This window comes from Solea solea, chromosome 8 (genome assembly GCF_958295425.1).
Source record: "Solea solea chromosome 8, fSolSol10.1, whole genome shotgun sequence".
Taxonomy (NCBI): domain Eukaryota; kingdom Metazoa; phylum Chordata; class Actinopteri; order Pleuronectiformes; family Soleidae; genus Solea; species Solea solea.
The window spans coordinates 14,847,854-14,867,160 of NC_081141.1; the positions used below are offsets into that span (position 1 = coordinate 14,847,854).

At 42.0% G+C, this 19,307-nt stretch overlaps 1 protein-coding gene across 1 annotated transcript; it reads left to right on the forward strand.

Moving 5' to 3' along the window:
• Positions 1-297: 297 nt before the first annotated feature.
• snx18a (sorting nexin 18a) lies at positions 298-12,207 on the forward strand. The gene is made up of 2 exons (XM_058635978.1): positions 298-2,208; positions 10,915-12,207. Exons 1-2 carry the CDS (start codon positions 675-677, stop codon positions 11,166-11,168), a joined length of 1,788 nt encoding a protein of 595 aa, XP_058491961.1. The 5' UTR covers positions 298-674; the 3' UTR covers positions 11,169-12,207.
• Positions 12,208-19,307: the final 7,100 nt, after the last annotated feature.

A 19,307-nucleotide genomic window follows, 5' to 3' on the forward strand; every position in this document is an offset into this window, starting at 1 on the left:
TGTTATTGTTATTGTTATTATTATTATAATAATAATAACAATAACAATAACAATAAAATAATAATAATAATTTTCTGATGTTTAATTGATCAAACTATTAATGATAACCTTTGTGAGAGCCACATATAATTTCATAACAATTCTTCTTGAATGGGACGAGCCTGGTGACGTCAGTGTTGTGCTGGTTTAGGTGTGCAGTATGTTTTTGGTTTTTTTAACTAAAGCTTGGTCACAGCATGCACCCACGTTTGATTTGTGATGTCTGGGCGGGTTGCACTATCTTGTAGCTCCGCCCTCGATTTGCCAGTCTGCCCGTTTTGGCTGTTGCTGTTGCCGAGTGAGAGCAGAAGCGTCCAGCTCGAATCAGACAGAAGCCGCCGCTGTGGGATCCGGGAGAAGTGTTAGTCTGGCGGAAAAAAATCCTTTTGCGCACACATACATCTCTGGACCGCAGTTTCCTCTGCGTTTATCAGGAGGGAGGAGTACACAGCGAGGCACATACAATTTGTGTTTTTTTTCCCCACACCGTGATAAGTTTGTGCGCGGAGTTTCAGGAGTAGTTTCGGGTGAGCTGACTGAGCCAGTCTCACTGCCCTCTGCTCTCCCCTCCTTCCCCGGCCAGCCTGCGGTAAGTTAGCCCGCTGTCCGGCTCGTCCTCCAGCTGTGCTGAAATCATGGCGCTTAGAGCCAGAGCGCTGTACGACTTCAACTCTGAAAACCCCGGGGAGGTGTCCGTCAAGGAGAGTGAGGTCCTAACTTTGTTCAGTGAGCAGGACATAGAGGGCTGGCTTGAAGGGGTGAACAGCAAAGGAGAGCGGGGACTGTTCCCCGCGTCCTACGTGGAGATCCTGAAGAACGACGCCGCCTCCACCACCACCACCAACAACAACAGCTGCAGCAGCAGCAGCACATCTGTGGACACGTACCCGAACTCCAGGTACTCCAACATCCCACCCGGAGGTTTTGATGCCCCCTCCAATCCTCCGAATACAACTGAGAATTTTAATAAAGCAGGGTCTCCTCCTGCTTTCGCCACATTCACAGCTCCACCACCGCAGCAGCAGCAGCCACAGCAGCATGCTTATCAGTCAGTCGGCCAACCGAGCGATGATGACTGGGATGATGACTGGGACGACAACTCCACGGTTGCAGATGAGCCAGGGACTGTTGGAGGACGGTATCATGACTTTGAAGGCAACGGGGCATCCACCTACAGAGTGTCAACATGCACGTCAAGAGGCAGTGCACAGCAGGCAAAGAGCTCAGCCACAGTCAGTAGAAACCTGAACAGGTTTTCAACCTTTGTGAAGTCAGGGGGAGAGGCGTTTGTGCTGGGAGAGGCATCAGGATTTGTGAAGGATGGGGACAAGATCTGTGTGGTGATGGGTCAGTTTGGTCCAGAGTGGCAGGAGAACCCATATCCGTTCAGCTGCACCATTGACGACCCCACCAAACAGACCAAGTTCAAAGGTATGAAAAGCTACATCTCCTACAAGCTGACGCCAACACACACACAAAATCAGGTGAACAGGAGGTATAAGCACTTTGACTGGCTATACGCGCGGCTGGTGGAGAAGTTTCCCGTCATCTCGGTTCCTCACATCCCTGAGAAGCAGGCCACGGGTCGCTTTGAAGAGGACTTCATCTCCAAGAGAAGAAAAGGCCTAATTTGGTGGATGAACCACATGACCAGCCACCCAGTCCTGTCCAAGTGTGATGTTTTCAAGCACTTCCTCGGCTGCACAGATGAGAAAGCCTGGAAGCAGGGGAAGCGGAAGGCAGAGAAGGACGATATGGTCGGTTCAAATTTCTTTCTCACCATCAGCACCCCGGCAGCTCCACTAGACTTTCAGGAGGTTGAGAGCAAAATAGATGGATTCAAGACTTTCACCAAGAGGATGGATGAGAGCGACATGCAGCTCAACGGCACTCTTAATGAGTTTGCCCGCAAGCAGATCAGTGGTTTTAAGAAGGAGTATCAGAAAGTGGGGATTTCATTCAAGGTCCTCAGCCAGGCCTTTGAAATAGACCAGCAGGTGTATTCTACAGGACTCAACGAGGCCATCTCCTTCACCGGAGATGCATATGAAGCCGTCGGAGAGTATTTCTCTGAGCAGCCTGGCAAGGATGTGGACCCTATCATGGATTTGATTGCCCTCTACCAAGGACACTTGGCAAACTACCCAGATATCATCCATGTCCAGAAAGGTAAAGTCATAACACAAGTCAAATTCACTGAACACATCGTCTCTGTTATTGATCCTTTTCCATGAGGGACAGATTTGTCTGTTGCTAAACTCTATATAGTGTTATTCTTGAGTGTTACCAACTTTGATGATTAAAAAAAACCCTGCCATTAAAAAGTTCAATCAAAGACAAGATAGTTATAGTTTCAGGATTACCAGTGTGCACAAACCTGCCAGAATCACATTTAAATACAATCCCAGAACTATAGTATGAGACACTGTGACACTCATCTATTGAAATGCTTCATAACCCTGTTGTCTGTAATTTAAAATCACCTCTATACATATAAAATCAAATAATAATGTTATGAAAACATTGTTTATTCAGTGAAATTGACTGGTCACTGAACTCCTTCACCACAGTTTCCCTATTTGGATTCAAGCTAATATACATCACAACATGGATGAAAAATTTGGGTAGGGTAAAAAAACTTACATGACTTACATAACAGAGCCATCTTTATTGTGTTGAGTGTCAGACATCTGTGCTATTCCCCATAAAACTAACAAAATAGCTGCTGTGCAGAGGGCCAGTAAAAGCAATAAATACATATTTAAAAAAAAAAAAACTATGTCTAAAAAAAGTTCCCCAAAACAGGAACATAGAGATATTGTGATGGTTAAAATAATTGAACGACACAACTCTGTCAAGTTTCACTACCCCATTTACAAAGCTTTGTTTAGATCAGAAGGTTTCAATGTGTAACTGAGGGACTTTTTAGGCTTTAATGGAAATAAGTAAATGTGATTTCTACCCATAACAGGTAACCGGTAGCATAAAAGTAGCTTCAGACATTTCTATTCATCGGATCTGAGTGCAGCCAGGTTAGGATTATATGTCACTTTGCTAAACAAATCAGCACTGGAGAACTGGTTTACATGCTGCTGTGGCCCATTTGTCCCATCTGCTTAATCGAGTGGGCAGATGGGATTTGATTTTCCATTGCTGGTGAGTGGTTACAAATCAGAGCTTAGGAGGTGGGGAACACCCAACGTGGTTTGTGGATCAAATCACAAGTCCGAGTGTGACAGAAAGTCAGCCAAATCAAACCATCCTCTTTCTACATGACCTTACCCAACGATTGATGTCATTGTGTGGCAAAATGTCACACTCATGAGAGGCAACGCTGTTATTATGCAAGGGGAAGAACGTTGTTGCACTACTGTATCCAGAGGAGCTCTCACTGCTGTTTACCATGCTGTGTTTGTAAAGGTGGCACACGGATGAGGAAAAGACATTCAACTGCGGTTTGAATGAGGTTTTACCTGACTGACTGCTTTCTGTGTGCCAGTAATTGTGGCTTTGTACTAGGGCTGGGCGATATGGACTAAAAGTCATATCTCCATATTTTTTATACTCGATATATATCTCAATATTTTTTTCTGTGATGTAATTGGGGTTTCCCCCAAAGCATTATAGCATATTAGATCAAATGTTTTCCAGAAGCAAACCCTTTAAAAAATAAACAAACAGTCCGTTATAAGTTTAAGCCACAATTAAATAATGTCTTATATTGTATTATCAATATTGACAACGTATGGCTTACATATGTCCAAAAGTGACTGAGAGTAATGGAAAATAAGTCAAAACTCTATGGTGTGTGACACATTACCCCAGCATTTTAGTACTAGTTTCATTTTAATTTTTCATTAGCTGAGTACAAAAAGCTCAGTCAGTCCTTACTTTACACAGATCATTTATGACACAGAGTTTAAATGCTTGCCTGGACACATACTGTCGTAGTGTGGCAGTAGTCAAAATGGCATGGCTCTTAACATGAGTCTTTCTTTAAGTGTCCAGTTCTTCACCCGTGACCCTTGTTTACTCCTCAACTTGCACGTGGACATCTTGGTTCCCCCGCCAACACTGGAGTCATTCAGTCCACAATAGGAGACACTGGGAAAACAGGACAGACAGACAGTGTTTAGGCTGCGATGGGACACAAACATCCCACTCAGCTCAAATCGAGTTTGACACCTCGACTGCAAACAGCCCAAATAAGGTGACGCAGCCATTAAGACAAGTCTGGCGAGATAAGCCTGGCCTAATTACCCGGATAAGAAACCCTGATTATGTGAACACACACATGGAAGACCTTGCTGCAGCATCAGGCGCAGTTGTTACAGTTCTGAGATAAAAAAAGATGACATAGTGCTGTGAAACGGGATTTCAGCACAGTGGGAGACTGGAAACAAAGCTGATGAGGAAGCCACTGCATGCAGCAGATAAAGGAGGAGACATGCGCAGCATATTGAATTCAACATTTGGATCTCATCTTGGTTTGAATGAAGGGATGTCCTTTTCGTTCCTTTTGTATATCATAAGTACAGTTGAGCCAGTTTGCAACAAATGTTTTACTTTTTGTTTTTCATCAATAAGCAATCTCTTTTATATGAAAAGTCAAAGACAAACTGACCCGAGTGTATCCTCCATTATTATATGTATGTGAAAGCAGTACTCTTGTTTATTCACTCACACTGTGCTGGGCCTGTTGCATCCATCATGCAGTGGGATCTATAAGAGGCTATAAGTGTGTATTGCACTGCGCGGTAGTTAGGGAACTGTTAATGTGGCTGCATTACACTGAGTATCTTAAATGCTCCTGTTCATGACAAGAGAGTGGCTGCCTGTTACTCAAACTGGCCACGTGTTTGCACGGATTATTAAATGTCATTAGCCAGTGAAAAGGCACCAGACACCAAGGTACAGAAGGAGAAAGACACCTTAAAGAATAACACTAAGAATAACTTAAACCTTACTTACTGATGTATTCATGAAAGATAATGATGCTTACATGAGTCGCTAAATTAATATTCCATTCATATTCCTGTTTACATGTTACAGACAATAGTCAATATTATGCTCACTGAAATCTGTTATTAATATTCTTACAATTGAACTACTCTACATATTAATGGGATTATTGGTAAAAGGCTGTTTATGTGGCCGTGTCTCATTCATCCTGTTGCTATAAATGTGGGTACATTGTCGTCCATGTAAACAAAATAATTGTGAGAAGACAAAACTGTGCTACTGCAAACTGGTCACGTTCAATTCCTGAGTTCGTCATGCCCTTAATCTTTCTTTGCTTTTCTTACAGACTCTCATATACAGTATTTCTTATCCATGTTTACACACGCAGTTTGGTTTTAATTCACCTGATAAACACGTCCTACTCTTCTATTATGATGTGAGGTCTATTTATTGGATACCTGCTGTGAGGCTAAGTCACATCCTTTGTCGTCATAAATCAAAGTCCAGATTTTAAAAGGGGTTGCACAGAATATTCAGGTGGTCAGATGAGTGAAATAATCTGATATCAGTGCAAGGGTGGCACAGTAATACAGATTTTCACATCAAGACAGAAATGGTTACGTTGATGCAAACCATCTTGGTCATTAGGAGGCTCTCTCTGGGCGTCATATCAGCCGCATCGCTGTGACTCTCTTTAGGAGAAACATGACAAAGCTTTGCTTATCAGTCTTATCAACAGACAGATTCCATTTTTAGCACATTTATCTGTCACATTAGAGCCGCAGAGTGCAGACAGGCTTTTATTTGTCCCCATGGAAGAGACCAGGGAAATGTGAGCCTTTTCCACAGCAGAGTACTGAACTCTATTGATCTCCACCTCTCCAGAGAATCACCCCATCAGCCATTAGTGTGCTGCTTGGCAGAATCAACACCAGCACACGTGACATTATAAAAATTGCGGCATTGCTTTTAAAAAAGTTATTGAACTTCATGTCCCCTATTTTTGTACTTTTTTTTTGTCCTAATCTGATCTTTTAGGGTTTTATTGTTTGAGAAAGAAAGAAAGAAAGAGAAACTTTATATCATTCCCTTTTCAGGTCAGCCATTGATGGCTGTTCTTTGCCCAACAAAAAACATTGGCAACAGGCAGAACAACCTTTGTCAAGAGCTCTGCTTAAACAATGTAGTGTTTGAGCTATACGCAACAATGTGATATGATTGGCCAGGACCTGTGTTGGTATTTTTGCATAACGTACATACAATCGCACAATCTCTGAGCTCAGAAAACAAGTCTTTGTCAGGCTATGTTCAGTCAGTATCACACATCAGCAAGTCGGAACGTCCACACATTTATTTCCTGTAATTTAAAGGTCTAGCAGTGAGACTGCAGAATGTAACAGGGGAACTACGGTGGCTTTTGTATACAAGAAATGACTCTTTCAACCGGCGCCATCCACACTAAGAGTGGAGCCATTCTTAGTTTGGTTATTATTAAGCTTCTGCTTCTAAACACGAATGACACTTTAGTACAGTGGCTGTGTCACTGAAAAGCAAGTACATATAAAAGGCTTCTTTCTAACTATTTGTTATTTCAAAGCTCTTTTCTAGTCTTGATGCCCACTCAAAGCTGCTTTACACTACACTTTTGCCATTGTCTTGCCCAAGGACATTATCAGCATGTAGACTGATCGAACCTACAACCTTCAAGTTGAAAGACAACTCGCTCTACCACTGAGCTACTGTCGCCGTTTAAGATAAGAATATTTTTCATTGATAGTATGTTTAATTTCTGCCAATAATTGGTAGGATTTCTAAATGTTACACACTGGACCTTTCAATGAATTTGTCTAAAAGCACAGATTACGCACACAGATGATCAATCCATCCATTTTTTTTACTGCTTTATCCTCCACAGGAGGATCGCGGGAATGCTGTGGTAATCTTAGCTGACATAGGGCGAGATTACCATTCACTCTTACTCTCGCACCTTCGGTCAGTATAGAGTGTCTAATTGACCTAATCCCCATATTGCATGTTTTTGGACTGTGAGAGGATGACACAAAACTGGTTACTAATAACAATCAGTTAGGTCGAATGTATTCTGACTTTGTTTATGAGTTCTCTCTCCTTGTAAATTCATCCATTCAGCACTTTACTAAATGCTGTATTTTACCAGGTCCTGTCACAAGTGAGTCACCATGCAGTGATAAAACAATGGCAGACACGTCAAGGGAAAGCACTTTTTTTCGGAAGGATGTCAGAATGTCTTCCTGCTGCTGACTCGGCTTTTCTGCTTACGCGTGGGCTCGGTCATATGTTTTTGTTCCAGGCCTTCGATGCACACATGAAGGACTGAGGTGGTGCAGTGATTAACTACAGCAGACATTGCTGCCGTTCAGGTCACAGGCTCGCATGAGCTCGGTGTTGTGTAACCAGAAATGACGTAAGCGCGAACGTGTCAGCCTCCAGTGAGCCCAGGAGGGCTCGCTGCCACCTACATACACCCAGGGAGGATTTCTTCATCATCAGTACTCTTCCCTATTTATAGCCCAGAATGATATAAATGTCATCGAGATCTAGTAGCTCTATGTATATGTTGATATTCATACATTTTTATTGAAACAATTCATTATGTATCTCAGATTAAAGTCCTGTATTATTCTTTCACTTACTTATGCAAAGATGGCAGGAGTGAAGGGTTTGTAAGATGCAATATGGCGTTATTTAATCATTTAAGAGGTGAACAGGTGTCTGGTCTTCATGTTTTTTTATTATGTATTATTCATTATTAGGAGCTTACACTCATTTCCATGAATAAAAATGTATAAAGCTCTAGATATTTAGACATATTTATAGTCTTTATTTTTATTCTCGCACAAAACGGAATAGTCGCAATGTCATTTCACTGCTGTTGTACTCGTACAGTCGAGCATGTACCGCTGAAACAATTACTCGAGTTTTCAGCTTCTTAAATGTGGATATTTTCTGTTTTCTTTGCTCCATTTAACAAAGAAATCATTGAAACTGAATCATTTTGGTTTGTGGCCCAAACAAGACAATTGTAAACGTCATTATTTATCAACATGTTCGTTTGTTCATTACGTTTTCGATGTTTTGGTATAAATGCAAATGTGACTGAAGACTGAGCAAAAGTTGTATAATTACTTTATGAATTTTTATCAGGAGATGTTTGGTCACAAGTTTGGTTTAAGGTGACATTTGAGCTCCAAAAACTGTGGCTTTCAGTTTTAAGCAATGGGAAGAATTACTCTGCAGCTATGAGGTGAAAAGAATTGTTTTCCCAGCAATATTGCACGTAATTTATAATGGCAAATAAATATGGTCAGGCTTCAGACAAAGACTAACGTATACAGCCCTGCTGAGCACACTCAAACCCATTTCTGGTTCCCTTTTTTATTTTGCAGCAGGCCTGCAGAGTTCAGTTGCAGCAGCAATGAAAATAAAATGGCAGTCTATGTTAGACACCATCCACTTTGACTGAACTCTCTTCTTTCTCATTAAGTCTCCATGGTAACAGTCTATTAGTGGGCTTTTAAAGTAGAGGAAGCCAGAGACCTTTAAGATGCAATAAACACCTTTGGGAATGCCATTTAACTGTATGGGCGGCTGCTTTTTGCTCCTGTTGCTCTCTCTTGTACGGCCCTGTTCCACTGTTGTCTTCACTTCTCTTTCTGTCATGTTCACTCTATTGTGCATGAGAGGAATTTCAAAGATCTGGGTTAACTTGTAGCTGAGGGAGCTACAGCCGGAAGGCAAAGCGGGCAGATTTGAGAGGAAGGATGGAGAGATGTCATTCTGGGGTCATTCTGTGAGTATGTCCCTTCTCCTCTCCCTGCTCCTGTAAGTTTTACTTTATAACCTATGTGTTAAGTGCAATGTTGCAGCAAAGGGGAGTCTTTCTGTGGTCTCACGTCACAGGAAACAACTAGTTTCAATCAGACTTTCAGTGAACAGAGGCGACTAAGCTCAGAATCTCATGAAAGGTCAACACAGGAGGTTTGCTCGACCTTATTTGTCAGTTGTTTTTTTTTGCCACATTGTTGCACATGTGTCTTGCTGCACACAGTCTGTCAATTTGAAGAGTCACAGCTACACACAGGGTGTCAGCGGTGGTTTCCTGTTTCACAGTGACGAGTTGACCAACGTTTTTGCCGCACGCAAGGAGCAATTATATCGACCTACAGCAAGTTTCGCTATAAACATCTACAAGGCTCCAACGATGATCTTTTTTAAGTTCACTGTTTGGTCAAGGCCTTGTTTTAGACCTGGTATAAACATAAACACAAAACATCGCACGTGCGACAGCTATTAACTGACGACGCCGACAGTCTGTTTATATTCTGTAGCCACACGTAAGATTACATTTGAGTAGCTGTAACAGGGAAATGTTGCATTGGTCTCCTACAAATCAGTATATTTTTTGACGAGAAACATTTACATTTACTGCCTTAACCAATGTGTTTGAGTGTGAAAACACATTGCTTAAGCAGAAGATCATATCCTGTCTGCCCCTCTCTCTCATTTCACTTTAATTCTTCTTTTTCTTCTTCATGACATTTCTTCCTTTGCGCGGTCAGAAAATGTCAGCGGTTGGAGAAGTCATCAGCTCCTGCCTCTGTGGCCCCGCCTTCCGCTCCCACACAACCATCTGTGTGGAAAGTTGTGAGCTGATTTCTTGTCTGAGCCCCAAAATGTTGGTGTGTCGTCAGCGAGAGCCTCTTGCTGACAGCGTGGGAACTCAGACGTGACTGTGATTATACTCTCAGTATGAGTGCTACTGTATTGGCTTAGCCGAGTTTTTTATGAGGTATAGTTTCCTGTTCGATGTGTGGTAGGGGGGGAGTAAGCTGATCCAGTAGTGGTTTATATTCACTATATTCACAATAGCCACTAAATGACAGTTTTAAAAATGTAATTTGAATCATGCTGTGTTGAAATTACCTGATTCTGACATGAATAGATATTAGCAGGCTGGTGGTTTGATTATTGACTGTTATAACTGTAGCTCCTCTTATGTACATATCAGTATTTGAGTCTTATGAAAGGAGTGTTATGCAACATTCCAGACAACTGGAAAACCAAATGACATTTTAAATACAAACATGGTTTATATTGCATTTTCAGAGATGCTTTACCATTTACATTATGCCATTGCATTTCTTTTCAAACAGGATGCTGGAAATGTCTAAATTCAGAGTTAATCTGCTTGTCATTGTGCGAAAGGATTGAGGCTAAAGCTGAATGACCAGGGAAAGGTCTATCACTGTTGATGATCCACAGAGACAGTGTGGAGTATTAAAAGAAACCGCATTTTTCATATACTTAAGTGCAGAGCTAGTTGGAGAACAATGCAAAGTGTTGTTATTTAGTACAGCAATAGTCAATTACTAACTGGGTAATTGTGGCTGCCTCAGTGACGTCTTGTAAAACTTTAATATTATATTTCCTCAGAACTGTAGTAGATGAGATCAGACTGCCAGCAAAAGGCCTTAAATGGTTGTTTTTTAAAAAAAGGTTGAAGTGACACAATGTAATAGATATTTTAGAGTCACACCCCCTCACATTTTCTAACTATAGACTGTAATGTGGCTCAGATGTGAAGGGAGTTTGGAACAATCTATTTAAGTCTTTATGTCTTATATGGTCATTTGCCTTTAGTTCTAGTGTTGCTCTTGACTCTTACTAGAGGAAAATTCAGATTATTATTCAACTTTTATTTTGACAAAGGAAAGGAAATAGGATTTTGCATGTAAAGGAGGGAGCAATGTCAGGAATATGAAGAATAAGAAATGTGCCTCTCATTATGGAGCAGTTTAAAGATGGATGGACATGATTAAAAGTCTAAAAGAACATATTGATCTAAATCCCTGCCTGTGTTTCACCTCCAAACAGGAGCCCTGACGAAGGTGAAAGAGAGCCAGAAGCACGTCGAGGAGGGCAAGATGGACCTAGCGCAGGCAGAGGGCATCAACGAGCGCTGCAACATCATTTCCTGCGCGACACTGGCCGAGATCCAGCACTTCCACCAGATCCGCGTGCGCGACTTCAAGGCACAGATGCAGCACTTCCTTCAGCAGCAGATCTCTTTCTTTCAAAAAATCACAGGGAAGCTAGAAGAGGCGCTGCAGAAGTATGACAACATGTAGACGAATCTGTAGCGTCGCATCACAACTGGTCGGTTCGGACCTTGGTGACCGATAGCCACAGACCCGTCTCTAAGTGGAGCAGTGGAGTTATGACAAACAGCAGCAGAACCATAAAGTGCTGAATGCTGTTCATCCAGCAGGACGGGCCATTCGAGGGATGTTTGATGACTGGGTGAGGACATGTAAATGAATGACTTTAGGCCAATGTCTTATACAAACTAAAGGTGTTATGCCTTATAATTTAATGAGAATGAATAATCACAATGGTTCACCTCTTGGTGCAGTAGGTGGGTAAATTAAATCTGACAGTGAGTCACAGACAGGACCGCTGTTTCCTGGATGAAGTGGGGGTTTTTTTGGCCTGACATCACTCTTTTTAACTTGACTGTGTTTTCTTAAGTGACTGCCACTTCTGGAGGAGCATTTATGGCTAACACTCTGCCTTTTGGAAAAACACTCAAGCCCTTCCTGCGTGTTTCTCTCTCTCTGGCTCACTCGCTCTCGTGTTTACAGTCTCCTCACTGAGCAGCCACTGTCACCACTGTCTCGCTGTGCCTTCAAATATGTCTCTCTTGTCATATTTTTTTTATGAGTTACTAAAAAAACAACTTTCTATACTGTATATGTTGAAATATGTTATATTTGTTTTTACACAGCTACTTAAAGATAGAGAAAAAGATAGCTCTACCTCGAGTAAGGGCAGTGTCTTTTATGGAAGAGAGTGTTGTTGGATCAAAGTGGAAAATAGAAACCCATGCCTTACACATTTATGCAGGCTTGCTCATTTTATCACAGTATGTTGGACACTTACATTGCGGGTTATACGTATGCGAGCTGTGGTTTCTTTAAGGTTTCCTTTAAGGATGTTGTTCCTGACTGTTAGGTGGTAGAGGTTTTCCCTCGACTGTATTACTAACGCTGTTGTTTTAATAGCACAGTTCAGTTGTACTGCTGTTCTTACCCTTTACGATGCTCGTTGCATCGCAAAGACATTAATGTAGACGCAGAGATGCAACAATAAATTCCTCCCTCACAGAAAGATGTCTGTTGGTCCTGTATGTTTTCTCAAATACTTTGAAGCTTCTGCTTAATTGGACTGAATATGTATGAACACATGGAAATGCTCATTTTGAATGTGCTGACAGGATAATGTGCCTTTTTAAATGTCCTTCAAAGTGCCTCAGACTCTCGCCACGGAATGTGATGCTAAATTATCTTTTAATATGCGTAGAAAGACAAAGAGTGTAAATTGTGTGGATGTGCAGGTTTACTCGGCTGCCTCCCTGGAGGGGCTGCTGTGCCGTGGCGATGTTTCATACTAAGCCCATGCTCAGCTCGCAGATCTGCTGACGGCGCAGAGCTCAGCCAGCCATCTGGGACATCTGGCCACCGTTAAACGTGCTGGGGCAGACGACAGCAAACAGCCAGCGAACACACAGTGAACAGGAAAAGGTCACAAACCGTCGAGAGAGAGAGAGGGAGAGAGAGAGAGTTTCATTTTGCTGCCACCAAACGCCAAGTAAAACCGAGACCACTAAACTGCACAAGAGTTGTTTTTGGAGCAGTGCAGTTCCTACTTTGAAAACCCGCTTGACACATGATGAAGATTAGATAACAGAAAGCTGCAGCTCTCAACCAAACACAGCTCTGTAAATATGTTTATGTTAATATGTTCTCATTAAATGATCTATTTAGATGTCTGGCGTGGTGCCGTCTTCTTATGCCACTGCTCTAAAGCAGAATATTTACTGACACGTTGACAGAATGTATTCTCCTGCCAAGATCAGAGGCCATTTTCATTCATTCATTCATTCATCTTCTACCACTGTATCCTCCACATGAGGGTCACTGGTACAAATCCCAACCATTAATGGAGAGTGTCCACTGCATGTTTTTGGACTGTGGGAGGAACCTGGAGAACCTGGAGAAAACACACACACCCACACAAACACGGGGAGAACATGCAAACTCCATGAGAAGCCCATGTCTTCACCCTGCTCTTCTTGCTGCAAAGACAAGAGTTCTAACCACCACACCAACTGTGTGGCCCAGAGGCAATTTCCAAGCCAGTTAATTAAATGTACTGTGATAAGTTTCTGTGCTGTTCTGAAATACACAACGCGTTCCCTCAAACAGCGTCTTCTTATGTAGTTCATGAAATCATTTCCTGAGGGGTGAGCAGATGCTCTTTAATTCCAATCCAACATTAAGAGTCTATGTAGTATAGCTGTGCTAGCAGCTCCAAAAGGCTTTCTGACTCTGCTAAATTTAGTTTTTGCAGGTCATAAAACAACATGGCACAATTTTAATATTTGCCACGCACAGTTTTATCGGCTTTTATACAATTACAAAAAAGGCAATAATTACAATCACTTTCCCCTCCTTCACTTCCATCACTGCCCTCCCCCTCGTCATTGTGCCACTAAAGTAAAGGTCGGAGGAAAACCCCACAGTCATTAGGATCAATTATGTGGGAAACAGGAAATAACTGCACAAATGTTTAGGCAACATTATCACGTGGATTTCACCGGCTAATTAAAAATGTCCAGCTCTGATGTAGGATGAAAACATCAGGCCAAGAACGTCTGAAATATTGCATGAAGCAGCTTTTACACTTGGAGAGTGTACAAATTCTCTTCAAATGTTCTATTCCACACTCTCTAGTATTTCATTCTCTGCATAAACCCAACAGGATGCGGCACAGCACATTTCATACACGGGGGGGGGGGGACGACAACTTAATGTGCTTTAAAATAAAAAACTAAAAGAACAGTTACATGCCCTTCGGCGATCTCCTCCCTCAGGCTTTATATCAGTGCTGCCAACGCCAGAAGAAATGGGTGCTCCTGTTTTTACATCCCTGCTCTTCCAAACCGTATGGTTTTATGAATTAGTTGCAGTGAGACATGTTATCTGGTGCATATATGTAGAGTCTACATGCAGGTATACAAACAACAAGTTTGGAATAAAGCCAGTTTTAAAACATGTATCAATGCTTAATGTGGTGCAGAAATATGGAGAGCGCAGAATAGAGGATGCCTCCAACTCAGCACAGTCAAACACGCAGGAAACAACAATTCTCCATTCAGATTCGGACTTCAACAGAGTCAACAGCTGACCACATTCCACACACACACACACACACACACAAACAGCAAGCGTGTGAGGGCTGCGGTGTCGGAAATACCCCTCCAGATGTGTCTGCGGTGCTCGATAACAGAGATATCATGACACAAGTGCAATCACTGAGACTAGAAAATATGCAAAGGAGTGAGAATTTTGTTCACGGGCACAGTTTGTAATCGAGGCATTTCAGCTCTTGAGAGAGAGAAAAACAATAATCACATGTTTTAAAAAACAAGTTGTCATCACTTGCCTCTCTGGAATTCACTGGATGTAACAGAGACTTTCTGTACCTTGTTGGCAGTGTTGGCATCATCCAGAAATGATAACACGTAAACCTCACACTGTCATTTTGGACTTTTTTTTGCTTATTTTAACCATGAAAAAAGGGCCAGAAAATGTCCTGTAAATGCCATTTTTCCAGAATATCTTTCAATATCTGGGAGTTATTTACAATTTACTGCATGTTAAAATAGTGTATAAACAATTTAAAATGAGGTTTTATTACTGTAGTTGTACACAAACACCAGATTTTGCATTGATTGATTGATTTGTTTGAGTCTTTGTCTCAATTCACTTCAACTCTTTCCTCTCTGGTGGTGACAAAGATGCTGATTCGCCGACTTCCCACAACAGCGCGAGGGAAATTACCGTAATAACCACAAGTTGGCTTTGACGTGCAACTTTTCAGCTTTCAGCCTTGTATTTACATTTTCCATCTGTTTTCGTAGCTGTTGCTGAGGAACATAGAGTAGCTGAAATCAGTCTAATGATGCCACATTTGCTGAATACTAGAATCACACAGGCACACAAACCTCTAACAGCTAAACTCATCTCTGTGTCTCACAGTCGAGTCGCTTGTCAAAGACAACAACAACATAACTATCCTCCAAATCACCCAACCCTGCTTTGAAGATATGGCACCTGTGCATAGTTTCCTATTGTCACTTAATAAGGACACACCACTCTCAACTAACTACTTCCCTTTTTTGGCGTCCCGACACTCCTCATCAGTGTTACTCAGTAATTGACCCGGTAACAAGCATTGTAAGGGTTTACAATTTAGCAATATTAATAATAACAACAATTACCAAGCAGAGTTACTGTGTTACTTGGATCTCTATCTTTCAGAGACTAGTTTATGATGATGTGTAGGTATAGCTCACAGTGGAAGAAGAAAAGTAACTTATCACACTTCCTGAGTCACTTCTCACTCCTTATTTTTGACCCTGACTTCCAGGCATTGCTTTGTCCTGATTGCAACTGTAACATTATAAAGCCAGGAAATGCCTTGTGGGAAAAACCTACAAAAGATGCCAGACTCTCTATGTAAGTTTTGACATCCCACTGTATTTAAAGTCAAGGTGTGACAGTGATAAAGCCGTACATGTTCTCATGGTTTACTGTTGTGCAGATGAAATGCAGATTATGTGCTAATCTTACCTTGTTCATGTGGTGAGTGTGTGAAGGTGTACAGTAGTTCAGGAATTTGGCCTAAGGAGCAAATTTAACCGTTGAGTAAGTCAAATGGCAAATCAAACACATATCACAAGTGAATGAATTAAATAGCTTTTCAGATATGATGGGATACTAACCTGCTGTGTAGCAACTTTTGTGTACCTTGCATTTCCTGGTTGGTCACTGCTATATGCCCTCAAAGGACATATCGTGTGAAGAACCTTCTCTTGAGTGTTCTGGATACAGAACAAAGCAGTCCCTAAAAGCCCTAAATCACAATAAAATCTGCAAAATCCTGGAGGAATAATGTAGTGACAGCACAACTTATGGGGCAGGGTTTTAGAGGTTGCCTCGCTCTAACACACCTGATTCAAATAAACGGGTCGTTATCAGGCTTCTGCTGACGAGCTGAACATTTGAATCAGGTGTGTTGGAGCGGGGAATTCAACATGTAGCCTGCTCTAGTTGTTTTAGAGAAGTATGTCTATTTTAGCTTGAAGACCAGTAACATTTGTGGTTACCATCTTTGAGGTTATATTTGGATATTATTGTTTGTTGTATTGTTGAAAAGAGGCAGGGATGGTGGTATTGTCTGGTGAGTATTACCTCATTTTAAATACTAAATACTATTTCTTTTTAAGCACAAAATCTAAACGACATTTTACTAAATAATATAATCGTGAAGGTGAAATCATGCAAATGCAGCTCTGCAGCACAAAGTGAGCTCCTCTCTCTCTCTCTCTCTTTAGTTTGCAACAGAAACTTTCATCCTTGTTGCTACTTTGGGAATGTGAGGCGTTTGCTTGTACTCAGCATATTCCTGCTGGAGGCGGGATCTGTTTTCAGTTACAGCTGCGTCCGCTCTGGTCTTCTGAGTCTGGCCCTGAATGAAGCAGCGGAGAGAGAGACCCTGTCCTGACACAGCAGCCGGGGACACTGAGCTCAGAGACTATAGTCTGTGTGTGCTGAAGAGATTCTCACTCTCACAGAACCCCCTCCCAACAACACTGGCTCCCCGTTACAGTCCCATTGTGTGAAAAGGCAGCAGGTTTGGTTCATCTTAAACTGTGTGTCTGCTGATGGCTAATGATTTGACGGTGTTGTCATCGCTGTGATGTTTGTGGCATCTCGGCTAAGTCATGCTGGAACTATTTCACATGCTGTCTGAGACAATGACAACACCTGACTGCGCAGCAAGGGAGGGACAACATGAGGTCACTTACTGTAATTCAGCTCACAGGAGTTTCAGATTGCTTTGGCTTTCGTGAAACTCCTCACCACTGACCTATATTTCAACTCTTTTTCGTGTGTATTGAAAAGAGGGATCTGAAAGCCGGCAGAGACATTTATTTCTCTTAAATTAAAAACCAGGAACTTCCTGGAACTGAGACGGAATTTATTTATGGGAGACCTGAATCATTTTCTGTTTTCTCTGCCCTCACTCACTGACGTTGCAACCATTTTTTTCAGGTTGCAGGAAGCAGTGGGAGACAAACATGTGGGCTGTGTGAGCAGCTCCCATGAGATTATCCACTGACCTCAGAACAGCAGCACCCTGCCCACCCTGGGGGAGAGGCCCTACTACTGGAAAAGGCTCAGACATGCTACACCCTGCTTATAAAACTGTATTTAAGGGTCAAAATCACATTTTCATGTGTCCAAAACCTTTAGACTTTGCTCTCAAACGGCACGTGACAGTTTTTGGTAGGTAGGAATGGTTTGAAATACAAACAAAGAAAATGTCTTCTGTCATCATTTTACTAGAAAGAGAAGGAGGATCTTCAAGGATTTCTTCTTGAATGTTTATCTCTCATTCAAGAGGGTGGATGAGAGGTGAAATGTGTTCACCAAACTACCGAATGTCTACTGATTCAATTACTTCTGGAGAATTATGGCCTGGATGAATGACAACCTACAAAGACATGTTTTCCATTTTGGACAATCGACGCACTGTTCTCTTGCTCCACTAATTGAGGCAAACAAGAACTTTATACCGGGCCACATGGTTGGTGCAGTTCTGAGCACACATCCTGGTTGGAACAAGAGCCTTTCTGAGTGGCGTTTGCATGTTCTCCCCATGTGTGCGTGAGTTTTTAGGGATTAGGTAATTTGGACACATTGTTTGTTTGTATTATGTCAGCTGGGATTGGCACCACGATGAAGCGGTAGAAGATGGATAGATGGAAGAGCTACACCCAATCACTAAAACCTCTAATAACAAGAAATGTCCATCCATCCAGCCTGGGTGTATCTCAGCCAGTGGCAGTTGCTGATCTTTGAAACAGAGGAAGCTCATTTCAAGCCCATTTGTTCCTATTTGAATAAAAAAATGTTTATTTTTTATTTTATTTTCATTTTCTTTGAAATATGGGAAACCATTTGGGGTCCTGTCCATCGTTGGATCCACACAGGTTTTCTCAAGCATGAACTACATAAAACCCAAATATTGCTATATTTATTTCAAAGGGGGTTACTTTTAAATTCATTCATAGACTAGGTCTACATAATTCTGTGTTTTATTTTAAAAATGGGCTATATCGCCGAGCAAATAACACACAACGACCAGCTATTTGTTCCCTCGCAAAATCAAAATCAAAAACTGGCTCCGCCTTTCAGACGCTTCGTCCAATCATCATCTGCTCCACTGACATCTGCGAGAAGCTGAGCTTCCGTGGAAGTGATGCTTTTGCCACATTTGTCCACTCACTGTCAAACTTATGAACTAGTGACACGTTCTAGTCACGTCGTAGTGCAGGTTTAGTATTGAAATGTAAATACAACACATTTGTTCCATCTTTTAGAGGAATCTCAGAGCAATCGTCCCTGATCTCCGCTGACATTGAGCTTTAGAAGCAGCATATACACACGACACAGGTCGTCAGGCTACAGCAGGGCCAACATACAAACATCCATTCACACATTTCTTTGGACTTGGGGAGGAACCTGGAGAAACTGGAAAGTAAACATGCAAACATGGGCAGAACATATGAATGAAAGTTTCATTTAAGGCACCAGTGAAATATATATACTGTGTTCATTCACGGTCTTCAATGGATGAACCTGTTTCCACACGTCATGAAAAGACCTACAGGAACAAAAATCAATTGCTTCTCAGTGTACTGGAGCTCCATGGACCACACCTGTCACTACCACAGCTTTACCTTTAGAGACACATAATATTTGTTGGTTTTCTTGTATTCAGTCTATACTCGGGCATCATCGTGGGAATTGTTGTAGTTTTGTATTCATGCACGGAAACAAGCAGAGGACGTGCGTGCTGTGCGTCCTGTACCTGGCAGAATGTTCGGGAATGTGGGAGTGCACTCTGAAGGCTTTAGACCCACTTTTGTTTTTATAGTCCTCACACAGGAAGCTCACTCTGATGGGGCCTCATTCATGTTGTCTGAAAAACGCTGACTGCCCTCCCACCCCCACCTCTCTGGCTGCTCTCCAAGTCACACACACACACACACACACACACACACACACACACACACACACACACGCATTTTTGGCTTTGTTGGCTGATATGCATTCTCTCCTCCCCCAGTCCCATCA